At 48.2% G+C, this 13,007-nt stretch overlaps 1 protein-coding gene across 4 annotated transcripts in view; it reads left to right on the top strand.

Annotated features, from left to right (window-relative positions):
* The first annotated feature begins 252 nt into the window (after positions 1–252).
* The window catches only part of LOC307222031 (solute carrier family 2, facilitated glucose transporter member 5-like), a 31,542-nt gene continuing 18,787 nt past the window's right edge, over positions 253–13,007 (top strand). Inside the window, exons 1-6 of one of the 4 annotated variants that reach the window (XM_079987044.1) lie at positions 276–396; positions 2,848–2,937; positions 3,665–3,735; positions 5,280–5,378; positions 8,952–9,112; positions 10,119–10,243. In XM_079987044.1, coding sequence (XP_079843170.1) covers positions 2,853–2,937; positions 3,665–3,735; positions 5,280–5,378; positions 8,952–9,112; positions 10,119–10,243 — 541 coding nt within the window. In that variant the 5' untranslated portion in view covers positions 276–396; positions 2,848–2,852. Of the gene's footprint in view, positions 397–2,552; positions 2,938–3,664; positions 3,736–5,279; positions 5,379–8,951; positions 9,113–10,118; positions 10,244–13,007 lie in introns of those variants that run through there. The other 3 variants (XM_079987042.1, XM_079987045.1, XM_079987043.1) reach the window with 3 other exon arrangements.

Raw genomic sequence — 13,007 nt, 5'->3', positions numbered from 1 at the left:
ATTACCTTTCATTGGCTCTGACTCCAGTTACCATTTGGGCTCCCTGCCTTCCACTCCACCTTCCAACACTGTCTGACCACGTGGTAAGGCTGTCAGATGTGGTTGGAATCTGTTGTGCACAGAGCTCTCTGTCCAGGGTGCCACTGAAGCCTTCAACCTTCCTTTTGTACCGCTGGGGGGCCATTACTCGGAACAGCACTGTTCTATCCCCGCCTCCTTCCTGCCGTGATTGGTTCTCACCTCCACTGCCAACTGCCAACAGCTTCCCATGGAACTTCCTGGCGCTGTTCTCCTGATTGGATCTCGCAGTGGTGTTTGGTTTCCTGGCGCCTGCTTTCAAGGGAAAATAGGGACTGGCTGACATCATTCTCTACTCACCTGTACAGAAAAGCTGTGGTCAGTCTGCGTCCTCTCTGCCTATTTATCCCCGAACGCCCCTGTGGGAATTACAGTGGTACCTCGGGTTACATACGCTTCAGGTTACAGACTCCGCTAACCCAGAAATAGTACCTCGGGTTAAGAACTTTGCTTCAGGATGAGAAGAGAAATCGTGCTCCGGTGGTGCAGCAGCAGCAGGAGGCCCGATTAGCTAAAGTGGTACCTCAGGTTAAGAACAGTTTTAGGTTAAGAACGGACCTCCGGAACAAATTAAGTACTTAACCCGAGGTACTGCTTTACTCTCCATCGGTTTCATAGGAACATAAGAAGATGCCTTACACAGAATCAGACCAATGGTCCATTTAGCTCCAGGTTTCAGGCAGGTGACATTCCCAGCCCTACAAGGATATTCCCTGCGATTCAATCTGGGACCATCTGTAAGCTAATCCCTTAAAATAGGGATGAAATAGCTCACCCCCTGGGCCAAATCTGGCCCTCCAAGCCTCTGTATCTGGCCCTCAGAATTCTCCTCAAGCCACCACGCACCCTGGCCTTCCTTCACACCCTTAGTAATTTTGCCTGCTTGGAATGTATCCTTGAACTCTTGCTCACCTGGATAGAGGAGAGAGAGGGGTGTAGAAACTAGCCTACTTGGCAAAGGTAAAGTTCACATTAATTGCTCCACCCACTTTTGCCTCTGGCCCCGCCCACCACCACTGGGCAGCCCAAGCAGTTACCCAGAAGGGAAGGTGACCATTGTGTTGAATTCCCCCCCCCCCCCAGATATAGGAAATGGCAGGGACTGGCAGGATGCTGACAAGGGTGCACTGGGGGAAGAGGGGCTGGAATCTGGCTCAGGAGAGTGGGGCAGTAATTCGTGGGGAAATGTACTAGCCAGGAAGCAAGAATCAAAGGCTGGGGAAGCTTCGGAGTGGGAGGAAGAGGTAAGCAAAGGGCTGGGTGCTTCCCCACCCTCTTCTGCATCACTGTCTCCCAGAACCAGGAGCGGACTGAAGTGAGAAGAGCAGAGGCAGCTTCCACGCAGGCATAGTCTCTGACTACGTGCACGCAGCTCGTTGGGGGAAGGTACATAAACTGGTGGAGGGGGAGTGGTCCCCAGTTGCTGCAACTGCTCCATAGATCATAGCCCTGGGAATGGCTGCCTAGACTAGTGTGCATAGTTTTGCAGAGCTGTAGAAGCAACTCTGAGTGACAATAAAGAGTTAACTCTCGGCCGTGTGCATTCCTTAGCTGGGAAGTGCTCTGGACAGGAACATAGGAAGCTTTCTACTGAATCACACCACTGGGCCATCTAGATCTGTGTTGTCTACACTGTCTGGCAGCACCTCTCGAGAGCTTCAGGCAGGGGTCCCTCCCAGCCAAGCCTGCAGATGTTGGGGATTGAACCTGGGGCCTTCTGGATAGGAGGCAGATGCTATACTACAGAGCTACAGCCCTGTAGGCAGGTTTTGCAACTATCCATGCAATCCATTAATTCATGTACTGGGCTCCCTGCCTTCAGCCCTACCAGTCCAAATGGGCTCCAGCAACCCCTCTTTGACTACTTGGCAAAGCTTCTGGCTTTGCTTAAATATTCCAAGTGTGAATTTGAGATTTGTCATCACATATGTGTGATGACCACTGGACTAAGATGCTGGTGGTCAAAGAAGAGGACCAAGTTAATATCCATACCCTCCTTATGAGCTTCCTGGAGGTGGCTTGCTAGTGGACGCTGGTCCAGATGGACCTTTGTTTTCACACTTTTATTCTTTTACTCAACAGCCTCCTAATAATATCCACCTGCCTCTCCATCCTATAAACCAGGGGTCAGCAACCTTTTTCAGCCATGGGCCGGTCCACTGTCCCTCAGACCTTGTGGTGGGCCAGACTATATTTTGAAAAATATATATGAACAAATTCCTATGCCTCACAAATAACCCAGAGATGCATTTTAAATAAAAGCACACATTCTACTCATGGAAAAACACGCTGATTCCCGGACCATCCGCGGGCCGGATTGAGAAGGCAATTGGGCCACATCTGGCCCCCGGGCCTTAGGTTGCCTTCCCCTGCTATAAACCATTCTCTGTTCAAAAGCATTGCAGAGCCCTCAGTCTGGAGCACTGAAGGGGAGGTTAAACAAGCAAACCTTATTGTCAACACAAATTGAAGGGCCTCAGAAATAGAAATTCCAGCATGCTGTTATCAACGCCACTGTTACAAGACGGGCAAGGCCGTAGCAGGCAGACAAACGAAAAATGAGTAAATTAAGAAGTGTTAACCTTCAAAAGGAGAAACATGGAATGTTAGAGCCTGATTGGATAAGAATGTAAAGTCTCACTCTCTGTTTTTTTGTATAGTCTATAAAAAGTGGGCGCACCCTGACTGGGGTGTGCAGATTGCGAGCTTATTGCTCTGTACCTTTGTCCTGCATATACATTTCAAATAATTCCTTTGGAATCCTGCAAGGGTGAATGCCACTTTGTGTGAATCTGTGCTCCGGGGGCCCAATAGCAGATATGGAACAGGTCCAACAAAATGACCCTGTGAATCTGGAGAGTGAGTATCAATAACACATAGAGCAATTCTATAGACTAGGAAGGGATCCCCAAAGATCATCTAGCCCAGTCCCCTGCATGGCATTCTCTTGTGCATGGGTCGGCAAAGTTTACCTCGACTGGGTTTGCTCCAGTGGACATCCCTCCGTGGGCCAGATCACACACGTGCAGCCGCGATTTTCAGCATCTGAACAGATGTGATTTTCGGCACCACAGAAACGAGTCCCCGCGCCACACTGCACCAGTTTTGTGCAGCACGTGGGGACTCGCCAAGCAGGCGGCTCAGTTCAGGGGTGGCTCGCAGGCCGGTTAAACGGCCCCCGTGGGCCACTTTTGGCCCATGGGCCTTAGGTTGCCTACCCCTGCTCTTGTGTATTACACTTTTTATTGTGATGTATTCAATATTTTAAAAAATCAAACTCTTGTTATGGAAATTGCCAGGGTGGATGTGTTTTATGCTTCTTCACTCATTTCAGATCAGAATGCATCCAGTTCTTCCAGAGTGGCTAAATATTGTATTTACTGCAGCATATAAAACATGCCTGGGACTGATTTTTTTTTATAAAGCAAACTTATAGTTTTGTTTTCTATGCCTGGCATTCTAAATCATGAAACCGTTTTTAGTAATTTTGTTGTTGTGCCCTTCTGCTTGATTTGGCATTGTTTTATACATTTGCACAGTTTCTTTTCTGAATATTGCTCATCGACTGTTAATTCCTCTCCCACAGCTGAGCCCTGGTTACAGAGCCCTGCTTCAGAGAGAATGAAAAGCGAAGAGGAAGACAAACCCACTGAAAGGGTGAGTTGGGAGAGTGCTCTATCCAGTTGCATTTATAAATCATTGGCCATCTAAAGTAGGGTTGCCGTACATCCGGGATTCCAATGATGGCATCAGCGTCCAGGGTGTGTGTGTTGGGTAATCAGCAAAATGTCTGGGTTTTTGAAACTTTCCCAAAGCTCAACAACTTTTTGTGTCCAGATTTGTATTTCTTGAAATATGGCAACCCTATCTAAAGCAGAGAAGGGGGACATCTGCCAGACTCTTAGTAATAATAATAATAATAATAATAATAATAATAATAATAATTTTATTATTTATACCCTGTTGACATGATTTGGTTCTCCCAGCCACTCTGGGTGGCTTCCAACACATATAAAAAACCATAACAAAACATCAAACGTTAAAAACCTCCTGATACAAGGCTGCCTTTAGATGTTGTTGGACTCCATCAGCCTCAATTGGTGTGGCAAGAGATTAAGGGAGCTGGAGTTCAGCAATATCTAAAAGGCCACACGGCACCCAGCCCTGATGAATATGAGGTACAACTGTTTTCCAGGATGGCAATGACATGTAAGCCTATAATAATGTTGCAGGCTTGAGGGGCTCAGTCTGGATAATTTCCATGGGGTCCCTTGCAGGCGTGTGATTCTATGTATCTAGTGAGGCTTAGAAATTGAGTTGCCATATGTCAGGGACCGTGCTGAGTAGGGCTGCATGGAGGAGGAATGGTGGGAGTCTCCCCCTCCCCCTGATCCGGATCCTGAATCTTCCCAGGAGCAGGAGGAGGACAGTATAGATTTGGAACAGTGGTTTGCAGATGGACATGGTTCAGAAGGCAGAAGCTGGGAAATGGGGAACAGCTAGGAGAAGAAACACTGGAAGAGAGAGGGTTAACAGATTCACTGTCTCCGGAAAGCATTCATCTGCTCAGCCCAAGGTAAATAAGAGCTGATAAGGTGGCAGCACAGAAACCACAGTGTTATGAGATCAGGTTACAAGACACAGTAGTGATGTGGGTGACTAGGGATGAAGTGGGTGGAAACCTTAATTGGGAGCACCACCAAGCCTAGGACAAGGAGTCTTTGTTCTTTCACTGTCATCATTAAAGTTTCTAACTGGTAAGAAGACTCATTTCCTTTGTTTTGCTTATCTACTGCCGGGGGGGGGGCGTATTTCAAAAAGTGAAAATAATATTTTTTTTGCAAAGTTGTGGAGCTTGCTTTGCACAATCTCAAAACAAAAAATGATGTTTTTGAGCTATTTTTAAGGAAATTCACCAAAAATTACACTTCCAACATGGGTTGCCATATGTCCGGATTTCCCCAGACTTTTCTGCATTTTCCCGCCTGGCCACTGTTACAGATGGCCAAATCCCAGCTATGTCTGGGAAATTCTGGACGTATGGCAACCCTAAATTCTAACAAGATCGAATTTTCATTATCATCAAGACCTGCAAGGCGTGTTTTCAAGCAAACGTGCCATGCATCAGGAGCTAACAAATATTTATGGCAGTTGGATCCCGTACGCTAAAATTCATGGTTTCTTCCGCTCTTTTCCAATAGAAACTGACAAGCATCCTGGTGCTAGCTGCAATGACTGCTGGTTTTGGATCGTCTTTCCAATATGGCTACAACGTCTTTGTGATCAACTACGCAGCAGAGGTATGGTCTGTTATTATTTATTCAGAGCATTCGCACGCTATTCTTAATATATGTAGGGTTTGGTGTCAGCGTTGCTTGTGCAGGTTCTTTGCTGTTCGCTTGTGTTCCTTCGGTGGTGAGAGAGGTTGGGGTTCGCCTAGGGTGTGGTTGTTCATTTGTGGTTGACTGTGGTGGTCTTTGTTTTCATGTGTGAGTGGGGTGGATGGGTGTTTTGGATCAGGTTAGCCATATTGATTTGTATGCTGTTGGTGGATTTTTGTCTTGTTGGGCTGTGTGTGTGATAAAGGGGAGCCATACTGGGGTGAAGGCGTCTTCTTCTATTTGTGCCAGTGTCAGATTCAGTTTATTGGTTAGCTTTTCTAATAAGGCTGTTTCCCATACTACAGTGGTACCTCAGGTTACATACGCTTCAGGTTACAGACGCTTCAGGTTACAGACTCCGCTAACCCAGAAATAGTACCTTGAGTTAAGAACTTTGCTTCAGGATGAGAACAGAAATCGTGCTCTGGCAGCGTGGCGACAGCAGGAGGCCCCATCAGCTAAAGTGGTGCTTCAGGTTAAGAACAGTTTCAGGTTAAGAACGGACCTCTGGAACGAATTAAGTACTTAACCTGAGGTACAACTGTATTTGGTACCATTGGTCCATGCTTACTCCTGACAGGTCTCCAGTGGCTAGTTATGATGTTTCTATTCTTTAGCCAACAGGACTCCCAGAGTGTCTTAGGTGCAGTTGATTATAACAAAACAATCCCTCCCTGCAGGCTTACAATATAAATTCACAACATGCAAGGAAAAAGGACAGGGAGGGAAGGGCATGGGGAAATAAAATTCAGGCACCAATTCTTCAATGGGAGTTCATCTAATGATCAGCAGGCCCAGCAGTGGTGTAGCATGGGCTTCCAGTGTCCTGAGCCATGTGGGAAAGGAAGGGAGGGAAATGGCATGCACATTCAACTCCCTAACGGCATAGCTGTCAACCATCCCTTATTTGGTAGGAAAGTCCCTTATCCTAGTGCTGTGTCCCACTGCTGTCCCTTATTGATGATGTCCCTTAAATTTCCCGGGTTTCAAAGGAAGCAGCTCCTCTCCCTCCCTCCCTGCCGGCCAGGGAGGAGGGAGGCTCCAACTGTGTTGCTTGGCTGCGTTGCTCACCCAATAAGAAGTCTAAGAACGACTGGGGGTGGAGCTTGCATGCCTTGTGCCGATCAAATCAGCCACGTTGCCTGGGGACTCGCCTTTGCTCAGCACTTCCCAGCAGAGAGGTGATGGTGGTTTTCCTTGCTGCATCCCCTTTGCCGGGTTGCTGCGCTGTGGGAACCACCGCTTGAGGCTTCGTTTGGCTGCTGGCTGGGCTTTCTGCCTTTGGCTTGGAGGGGCTCAGTAGTTGAACATACCTGTGCTTGGAAAATCCCTTATTTGGGCTGCTGATCCCTTATTTTCAAGGCTGCCGGTCCCTTATTTTCAAATCTGTAAGTTGACAGTTATGCCTAATGTCTGCATCAACCAGGAGATTGCAGTCACTGAGATAAGAAAAGAATAATTGTTTTTCTGGGGAGGTCACTTCCTGGTTTGCATGGAGAAGCGACAGAAGCACACAGCTGTATTGAGGCAGCACCAGGTGTTAAAATTTTGCGATCCTAACAATTTTGTTAGGATGCAGGTGGCGCTGTGGGTAAAAGCCTCAGCGCCTAGGGCTTACCGATCGAAAGGTCGGCGGTTCGAATCCCTGCAGTGGGGTGCGCTCCCGTCGTTCGGTCCCAGCGCCTGCCAACCTAGCAGTTCGAAAGCACCCTCGGGTGCAAGTAGATAAATAGGGACCGCTTACTAGCGGGAAGGTAAACGGCGTTTCCGTGTGCGGCTCTGGCTCTGGCTCTGGCCAGAGCAGCGATGTCACGCTGGCCACGTGACCCGGAAGTGTCTCTGGACAGCGCTGGCCCCTGGCCTCTTAAGTGAGATGGGCGCACAACCCCAGAGTCTGTCAAGACTGGCCCGTACGGGCAGGGGTACCTTTACCTTTACCTAACAATTTTGCGCCCAGGGCAACCACCCCTGTGCCCCACTACACTGTGGCATAGTTCAGGGGCAGGAGGATGAAGCTGAGCTTTGGGGCAAAGCTGATGGAGCGAGCTCAGCTTCCCATCTCTCCCACTGGTGGAATGCCTGAGGGAGAGGAGGCACAGGAGCCTTGCAGTGTGGGCAACTCCTTGCAGGGGGTCAGTGCAAATGTTCTACCTTTTTCTATTTAGCACAGACATTTCTGGTATTTGTTCTGTCATTTGCAGAAGATGGGGGAGGGGGGAATGGGACCTTGGACCACTTGCACACAATAAGTTTAATAAGAAGCAGAGAGACAGAAGGTTCAGGTGAGTAACACGGTCCATCGATACGCTAATCCACACCTAGACATGTTTTCTTCCTTCATGGTGGAAAGATCTGCACTATATATTTAAAGGTAAAGGTAAAGGGACCCCTGACCATTAGTGAACCAGAGCAGCGCATTAGGGAACCCCTGACCACTAGCGAACCAGAGCAGCGCATGGAAACACCGTTTACCTTCCCGCTGGAGCGGTACCTATTTATCTACTTGCAGTTTGACGTGCTTTCGAACTGCTAGGTGGGCAGGAGCAGGGACCAAGCAATGGGAGCTCACCCCGTCGTGGGGATTTGAACCGCCGACCTTCTGATCGGCAAGTCCTCGGCTCTGTAAGCTATATATTTACTATATATATACATATATATATATATATATATATATATATATGCAGTAAATATATAGTAAACTATATATTTACTGCACATTTAAAGGACATGACTTCCCCCAAAGAATCCTGGGAACTGTTGTTCTCCCCTTTTGCAGAGCTACAGTTTCCAGAACCCTTAACCAACTACAGTGGTACCTCGGTTAAGTACTTAATTTGTTCCGGAGGTCCGTTCTTAACCTAAAACTGTTCTTAACCTGAAGCACCACTTTAGCTAATGGGGCCTCCTGCTGCTGCCGTGCCACCGGAGCACGATTTCTGTTCTCATCCTGAAGCAAATTTCTTAACCCGGGGTACTATTTCTGGGTTAGCGGAGTCTGTAACCTGAAGCGTATGTAACCCGAGGTAAAGGTAAAGGGACCTCTGACTATTAGGTCCAGTCGCGGATGACTCTGGGGTTGCGGCGCTCATCTCGCTTTATTGGCCGAGGGAGCTGGCGTACAGCTTCTGGGTCATGTGGCCAGCATGACAAAGCCGCTTCTGGCAAACCAGAGCAGCACATGGAAACTCCGTTTACCTTCCCGCCGGAGCGGTACCTATTTATCTACTTGCACTTTGACGTGCTTTCGAACTGCTAGGTGGGTAACACTGTACAGTTCCAAGGATGCTTTGGGGAAAGCCATGTGCTTCAAACGGGGGTTGAGAGAGTGTGCGTTTGCAAACAAGGATGTTGAACGAGAACCACAAACATAGTAGTCAAGGCTGCCTTGCCCCTCCTGGTCAGATCTGCCTGGCCCCCAAACCATGGTTTACTGTGGCTTAATGTGCAGGAAGAAGACCCTGATGCTGACTGTTGCACGCTCTTCTCTCCTAGTTCATTAAAAGCTTTTACAACGAGACCTACCGATGGAGGAATCACATCAGCATAGACCACAGCTTGCTCCTGTTCCAGTGGGGTCTGACGGTTTCATTCTTTCCAGTCGGAGGCATGGTTGGGTCTCTTTTGGTGGCTCGTCTGGCAGATAATTGTGGCAGGTACAGTGATAACCCTGGAGATGGAGGTTAATTGGGAGAGAAAAGGAAGGCGTGAAGTAGGGCAGATACCCCACCATGAGAATCTGTGCAATAACTGGCAGTCTTGCAAAAACTGAAGTGTACAAGCGACACACATAGTCTTCTTAGTCTCTCTATTTTGCTTTCTTTCTTGCCACCTGGAGATTCAAACTTTCCCTCTACTGCCTGGAGGGGGACGGACGAACCTGGAGATCTGGCAATTCTAGTGAATGACCTTCTTATCCCAGGGCCTATGAAAGCACTCTGGGGAGGGCATTGGAGGGGAAAGGTTGTGTGGCTTCTCCTGATACATTCTTTTACAGGAAAAGAATCTACATCAAAGCATAGGAAGCTGTCTTATGCTCAATGAGGCCATTGGCCTATCTAGTATTGCCAACACTGACTGGCAGCAGCTCTGCAGGCTTTCAAACAGGGGAGATTCCTTGCCCTACCTGGAGATGCCAGGGACTGGACCTGGGATTTCTGCTTGCAAAGCAGGCGCTCATACTGCTGAGCTATTATCCCTCCTTTAAGACAAATGGTCCGCCTAGCTCAGTATTGTCTACACTGACTGGCAGCAGCTCCCCAGCTCAGCGTGGTTTACGCCAGTGTTCTTTGACCTTGAGTCCCCCAAAGTCATTGCACTACAATTCCCATCATTCCCAAACCAGTTTAATCAATGGTCAGCGATGGTGGGTGCAGCAGTTCAGCAACACCTAAAGTCAAAGAATACTGACCTACACTGACTGGCAGCAGCTCTCCGAGGGAATCAGGACAGGGGTGTTCTTAGTCCTATGTGGAGATGCTAGGGAGATAAGCTGCTTGGCCTTTCCAACAATTAACGAAACCAGGACAACGTACCAGTAATTAAATTGTAGCAGCAGTAACAGTAGCATAGCAGTTGCAATTTCCTCTGCCTGATACTTTTCCATCTGCTTTTATACATCCATCAGTATCCACCCTGCCCTTTTCCCCTTTGCCTTTTCAGAAAACGTACTTTGCAGGTGAATAATATTTTGGCCATAATCTCTGCTGTCCTCATGGGCTGCTCCAGAGCAGTGCACTCCTTTGAGTTCATCATCTTTTCACGTTTGGTTATTGGAATATGTGCAGGTGAGTCGGAGACAGGAAGTGTTGTTTAAATATATATGCTGGGCATGCACATCCTTTGACCTGGGCCTCTCCAGACATCCTGTATATTGTGCATTCACAATTATTGTGATCGTGATTGTATTGGGGTGGTATTGGCTTGTTTACTGTTTCGCGCCTGCAAATGTTTTGGGGGTGGCTGCTTTGCTTCCTACAGACAGCTGTATAGTGGTCCTTGGTCACAGGGGCGGGAAAAGAATCATAGAGTTGGAAAGGGTCCCCAGGGGGTCATCTAGTCCAACCCCTGCAAGGCAGGAATCTCACCTAAAGCATCCGAAACAGATGAGCATTCAACCTCTGCTTTCAAAACCTCCAAGGAGAGCCCTCAACTTCCCAAGGTTTTCCCAGCTAAGTTATACTCATAGGAGACCCACTGACATTAATAAATTTCAGTGAGCCATGTCCATTCACTTCAACGGGTTGTTGGTCCAAGACTAGTCCTACTCAGAGTAGACCCATTGAAGATAATGGGCATGGCTCACTTACTGTAGGTTTATTAGTACCTATCAGATCATATTACCCCATATATGCCCACTTGATCACTTTGATCTGCAGAACTGGCACAGTTGCAGGTTTGATTCTGCGTTTGCCAAGAAATTGTTTTTTTAACTACACTTTGGAACTCACTGCCTATTGATGTCAACCAGACACTTTTTGGCATGTGTGTTTCAATGTGACTTTTAGCTTATCGATGATTTAAATCCTTTTTCCTTTTTTTGAAGGTTATAAATAATTTCATTGTTCTATTCTTTTTGTAAACTGCTGTTATAAGGCTGCTTTAAGGTTGGTTTTTGGTTTTTTTTAAACGTATTTGTCAGAGCTGCCCCTAGGTCCCAGCTCACAGAGGACCAACGCGAGGCTGTCGTTATGTACAAAAGTCTTTATTGAGGTTCAGTTTCCATTTCAAAGCCGCAGCGCGCAGCTCTACGTCTTAAACCCTAGACCGGCGAAGTACCGTCTGAGTCTCCTCCCCTATGACACCAGTTTAAGATCCTAGCCCAATTCCACCTTTTACGCTGCTCTCTCCTCCTCTGGGTCCTCCTGCCCGCTGGGGCATTGCCCTTTCTGGACTCTTCCGACGCTGAGTCGCTTAGCTCCTCCCCCTCCCTCCGGCGGGCTTTAGGACCCGGTTCCCAATCCTCATTCTCTGCTGTCCCGCGCTCCTGTACATTTGAACTTGCCTCTCGCGCCAACCCAGTGACCTTCCTCCTGACCGTTACACTACTTCTGTCACTGTTTCCCTCTTCCGGGATACTGGCCGGATCTGACTTCCCCTCCGTTGTCTGACTCTCCGATGGAGGCGTGGTCAGCCCTGCCTTATCTTCTCTCCCTGGTGGGGAATGCACTGGCTCCGATCCTTGGGACTCTTCCCCCCCACTCTGCTCTGGTAGGGAAGCTGGTCCTGATTTCCAACTACTGCTCTGGGAGTCCCTGCAGCCCCCTTGCTCCTGGGGCGTTCCCCTTGGGAACCCCCTACCCCTGGCCACTGGCGCCCCCTTCTGTGAATCTTCCGATTCGCTGGAGAGGCTCATGGAATCCCTCGGTCCACTGTCCTCTTCTCCTACGCTCCCCTCGGATTCTTCCCCTTCGCTCTCCATCTCCTCTCTTCCCTGTGCCTCTGCTCCTGAACCCCTTATTATATACTTTTTGTGAAATAATTAAATAATTTCCAACAGGTCTACTTTGAGCTACACTAAGTGTCTTTTAACCTTTTTGTACACAGATTGTATTGTATGTTTTTATGTATTTTCAGTGCTTTTCTTCTGGGTGGACGAAGGGTTACGCTTACTCCTAAACATTTTGTGAATCTAAGTTTGGCCTCATTGAGGGGCAGTATTTCAATATGAGTAAGAAAATGAGAGTACCCCTAAATATTTTTAAAGAAAAAAAGCACTCTGTATTTTTCTTATAAATGCCCTAAATATTTTCAGAAATGGAAAAAAGAAATCAACACCTGCTTGGCAACAGTCTTGGCAATGAGTCTTGTTATAGATCTGGGGGCACGGGGGGGGGGGGAGGGAATCCTCCTAAGCCCTAGGAATGAAGGAAATGTTCGGATTTTGATTAATTGGGATATGGACTAAGACACCAACTGCAGAGCTGGGCCAGACAAGGAAATCCTGGGCTGGCTTATGCAAACCAATCTTGATAGCTACAGCTATCAAGAGTACAACAGAGACCATTAACAAGACAATGGAACTCCCCTGTCGCCCCCAGGTGTGAACAGAGACTGGGGATTTGGAAGGTTGCAAGGGTAACTGCTCTGGGGGAGGGCAAGGGGTTTTCTGGGAGGAAGAAGGGACAAAAAACCCGCTGAGATCTACAGAGCCTAGGACCTGCCGATCAGAAGGTTGGCGGTTTGAATCCCCGCAATGGGGTGAGCTCCCGTTGCTTGGTCCCAGCTCCTGCCAACCGAGCAGTTCAAAAGCATGTCAAAGTGCAAGTAGAGAAATAGGTACCACTCCAGCGGGAAGGTAAACGACATTTCCGTGCGCAGCTCTGGTTCGCCAGAAGCGGCTTAGTCATGCTGGCCACATGACCCGGAAGCTGTACGCCGGCTCCTTGGCCAATAAAGTGAGATGAGCGCTGCAACCCCAGAGTCAGCCACGACTGGACCTAATGGTCAGGGGTCCCATTACCTTTACCTGTCTTGGAGAGGGAGGTGAAAAGTTCCCTGTGGGCCATGTTGTAAGATCCAGACTTCCTCCATGCAGACGGAAGGTGTAAA

The sequence above is a fragment of the Podarcis cretensis genome, assembly GCF_951804945.1.
Source record: "Podarcis cretensis genome assembly, chromosome: 8".
Classification (NCBI taxonomy): domain Eukaryota; kingdom Metazoa; phylum Chordata; class Lepidosauria; order Squamata; family Lacertidae; genus Podarcis; species Podarcis cretensis.
Note: the sequence above shows the minus strand (reverse complement) of the source record. Positions and strands in the feature narration are given on the sequence as shown.